At 51.1% G+C, this 3,507-nt stretch overlaps 1 protein-coding gene across 1 annotated transcript; it reads right to left on the reverse strand.

The window, feature by feature from the left end:
- Nucleotides 1–267: 267 nt before the first annotated feature.
- LOC125553633 (filaggrin-2-like) lies at nucleotides 268–2,402 on the reverse strand. The gene is made up of 3 exons (XM_048717392.1): nucleotides 2,245–2,402; nucleotides 1,440–1,521; nucleotides 268–1,341 (listed from the first exon to the last, which is right to left on the reverse strand). The coding sequence occupies exons 2-3, from the start codon at nucleotides 1,519–1,521 to the stop codon at nucleotides 494–496; spliced, it is 930 nt and encodes a 309-aa protein (XP_048573349.1). The 5' UTR covers nucleotides 2,245–2,402; the 3' UTR covers nucleotides 268–493.
- Nucleotides 2,403–3,507: the final 1,105 nt, after the last annotated feature.

The following is a 3,507-nucleotide window of genomic DNA, read 5'->3' on the forward strand; positions in this document are numbered from 1 at the left end:
GCTGTCTCCATGCACCCTGTATGGGGTGCATGAGATGAGCATGGTTAAGGATCCTTTTATGCATCAGATGAGCATAGCTCAAGTGAGCGCATGCACCCTACCAAACAAGCAAAAATGGGTTAGATTGAAATTTTTTGCCCTCATGCACCCTATCAAACACACCCTTAAGGACTGCCCGGTCGGGCGAGTCTGCGGACATATATGGGGGCGGATTTGATAGTGCGGGATTATATAGGTTGTTACAACAAGTCAGGGGGAGATTACAGATTTAGGATTATATAGGTTGTTACGACAAGTTAAGGGAAGATTACAGACTAGGATTATATAGGTTGTTACAACAAGCTAGGGAAAGATTACAGAGTAGTGGTATACACAGAAAGAGTTAAACGTATCTACTCGCCTATCGTTTGACATCACACACACCAACGTGATAGGCACAAACTGAGCAAGTGAGCAAGGTTTTGATGTGCGCTCCGTGCGCGTGTTCAGTTCATCACATGACGATGCACCCAGCGCTAGGCTCCTCCTCGTAGCACTGCGGCTGGTACGGATTCCTGCCGTACCCTCCGACGTACGCCCCGTACGCGCCGTGGTCGTACACGGGCCCGCCGTAGTACCCGCCGGCAGGTGCCCCTCCGGCGTGCCCGTATCCGTATGCGGGTGCGCTGTACCCCCACCCAGGGGCGGCCGGCCAGATGGACGGCGTGGCCATCGCCTGCGGCATCATCGTCATGCTAGGCGCCGGCGTCGGCATCCGCATCGGCGCCATGGCCGCCATGGACGCCGGCTGCTGGCCGCGCGGGGCCTCATTCCGTGACATCGCCGTGGTAGTTACCACCTTCGGCTTTCCGCCGTGGCCATTGCCGTGTCCATGTCCATGTCCTTGTCCGTGGCCTTGGTCGTGGTGACCGCGCCGATCGATTCGTTCGTCGTCCTCCATGCCGAACTGGACGTGCTTGGTCTTGTCCGGCTTGCCGCCGTGACCGTGCACTTGCGGTCCGGGGCCGTGCCGATCGATTCGTTCGTCGTCGTCCATGCCGAACTTGACGTGCTTGGTCTTCTCCGGCTTGCCGCCGTAACTGTGCGCTTGGGGCCCAGCGCCGTGGCCGTGACCGTGCGCTTGGGGGCCGGGGCCGTGGCCGTGGCCCTCCTTGCCGTGCTGCTTGGGCGCCACCTTGGCACTGGGGTTCATCTGTTTCCCCCTGGCGACTTGTACGTCGGTGATCACCTTGCCAGCATCGGAGCAGAGCCTGTCGGCGACCTCCTCGGCGTCGAAGGAGCCGGACACAGTCACCGTGTTGCTCTTCTCGTCGTACGAGATCATCTTGATGTTTTCTCTGTCTGTTGATGCATACAGAAACATAAGTGAGTTGTCACTTGTCTAGTCCATGGATCAAGAAGTGAGTTGATGCACAATTTGAGATCTCGGGGCAATTAACCTTGGAGCTTGCAGAGGACCTTTCTGATCTTCTTGTAGCATCGGTCGCAGTCAAGGTCGACTCTCATGATGATTGTCGCCATCTGAAAGTAAAAAGTATCTTGCGATTAGTCCCAACTAATTTCTTTTTAACAGTAGTACAAACTATTTTTGTTTGTTACATTCCCTAAAATACTTACTGGTTCCGTTTATATAGACATAAAGGACAGAGAATTTTTTTAAGAGAGCTTTGGCCTGAATTGAATCTTGCAGTAGTTTTCTTTCATGAGAGAAGCAGAGGATGAGCGAATCGGAATCCTAATTTCCTGGGAATATTGACTACTTTTCCGGCCGACATATCCCCGGATCAACAACTACTAGCTACTGTAGTAGCAAGGTAGTTAGTCAATTTATTAAAGAGAAAGAGGAAAGCATATCGCTCGTTGCCTTGATCTCTACTTCACGTCTCCTACTTTGGTAGACAGAGCACAAAGCAATCAGTTATCCCACCAAGCGTTAGTCACAGTACACCAAAAGTACTGTACTGATCATCTCAACATGGATCTACTAGCATTAGAGATCTTCTGCCTCGTTAAAAAATAGAGTTTCGATCGAGAGAGACTAGCATTAGAGATCTTCTGCCTCGTTAAAAAATAGAGTTTCGATCGAGAGAGAGGGAGAGAGAGAGTGTGTGTGTGTGTGTTTTTCAAGTCTCAAGGATTTCATGGCAGTTGATGAACGTTGATAGTGTTTGCGTGCGTAGCAGGAGAAACTCCGGTCATGTAGGAAAAGACGCGCGCTAATGAAGAGAGCAGAGAAGGTCTTACCTCCGAGGTTAGGTTCTGCCTTCTGCCTTCTTCTTCGTGGTGATCGCTCGTGGCAAAGAGCCAGCCAGCCGAGAGGGAGGCCGGCAGGAGGAAGAAGAGATGAGGAAGCAAGACGAGAAAGAGAGAAAGTGAGGGTGGGTGCAGTGGCAGCTCTGGTTTTAAACTAGCCGGTGGCGCAGGCAGAGGCTGACACGCATGATTGCGCGCAGCTGCTGCGATCGACGAATACCAGCTCTCGGTGCTGGGTGGGCCGACCACCTTAAAACCAGCGGGATTTCATGCAGGAAATAAAATAGTAAAAGGGGGTGTGATCCACAATGGCTTACCGCCACCTTTCCACCCGTAGCGCTTTCGCTGCAGCCGCTTTTCTGGCCCGCCCGGCACGTAGTCCGTAGTGTGTCGGCGAGCAAGGAGGGCACTACCCTACGCGATAAGATTGAGTGAGTTTTGATTAGGCTACTAAGTGCCATGATTTTCGATCTGAGTGGAGAAGTGGCGTCTCCCGCCTTTTCCCCACCATTCGCCGGGGACGGAGGGAGGAGCAGAGCTGTCGCTAGCGGAGCTGCTGCCGCACTGTTGAGCTGCCGCGCTGTTGAGAGAAGACGCTGTTCGAAAAGGAAACCAAATAAAGCTACCACAGCCCTTGAGATGTTGATGCAGGAGCGTTCGCGTGGTGAAAGTAGCACCAAGCAGCGGTGCTCCACCTACTGTCTGCTGGGTGAGTACTAGGATCACTGCATTGCAGGCAATGCAGCAGAAGCCCGTGACGGTTTTGATTCTTCCGGATCTGCCGTTGCTAGAACAGCGCCCAACTGACTCCCAGTTCAGGACGTACGTGCGCTGTTTGCACGGGGTTGGAAATGTGTGTGTGCAAAGGCTTCCTTTTGTCCTCATTTAGCAGTCCCTCCTACCAATGCAGTGCACGGGCACGCTTTAAGTGGGCGGACGCGCCTAAGGAAGGAAAACTTCTTTGGTTTGAAGGAATTTCATAGAAATTCTGAAAGATAGGATTTTTATAGGATTTTTTCCTTAAGAGCTCTTTGGTTCATAGGAATGGATTCATATTTCTATATAGGATTGGTTCATATCCTCCACATTTCATAGGAAAATAAAAATGAGCCTAGACTCGATGGAAAATTTTCTTTGGTGTGAACCAAATGACATCTCGTTTCCTATTCCTACTCATAGGATTTGAGATACATGTCATCTCATTTCCTACAAATTTTCTATTTCTATGATAATCCTATCCTATGAACCAAAAGA

This window comes from Triticum urartu, chromosome 4 (assembly GCF_003073215.2).
Source record: "Triticum urartu cultivar G1812 chromosome 4, Tu2.1, whole genome shotgun sequence".
Lineage (NCBI taxonomy): Eukaryota > Viridiplantae > Streptophyta > Magnoliopsida > Poales > Poaceae > Triticum > Triticum urartu.

Coding starts and splice junctions, on each gene's coding strand:
- LOC125553633 (XM_048717392.1), bottom strand. CDS start 1,521: ATGGCGACAATCATCATGAGAGTCGACCTTGACTGCGACCGATGCTAC. Junction 1,342..1,439: donor GGTCCTCTGCAAGCTCCAAG/GTTAATTGCCCC, acceptor ATGCATCAACAG/ACAGAGAAAACATCAAGATG.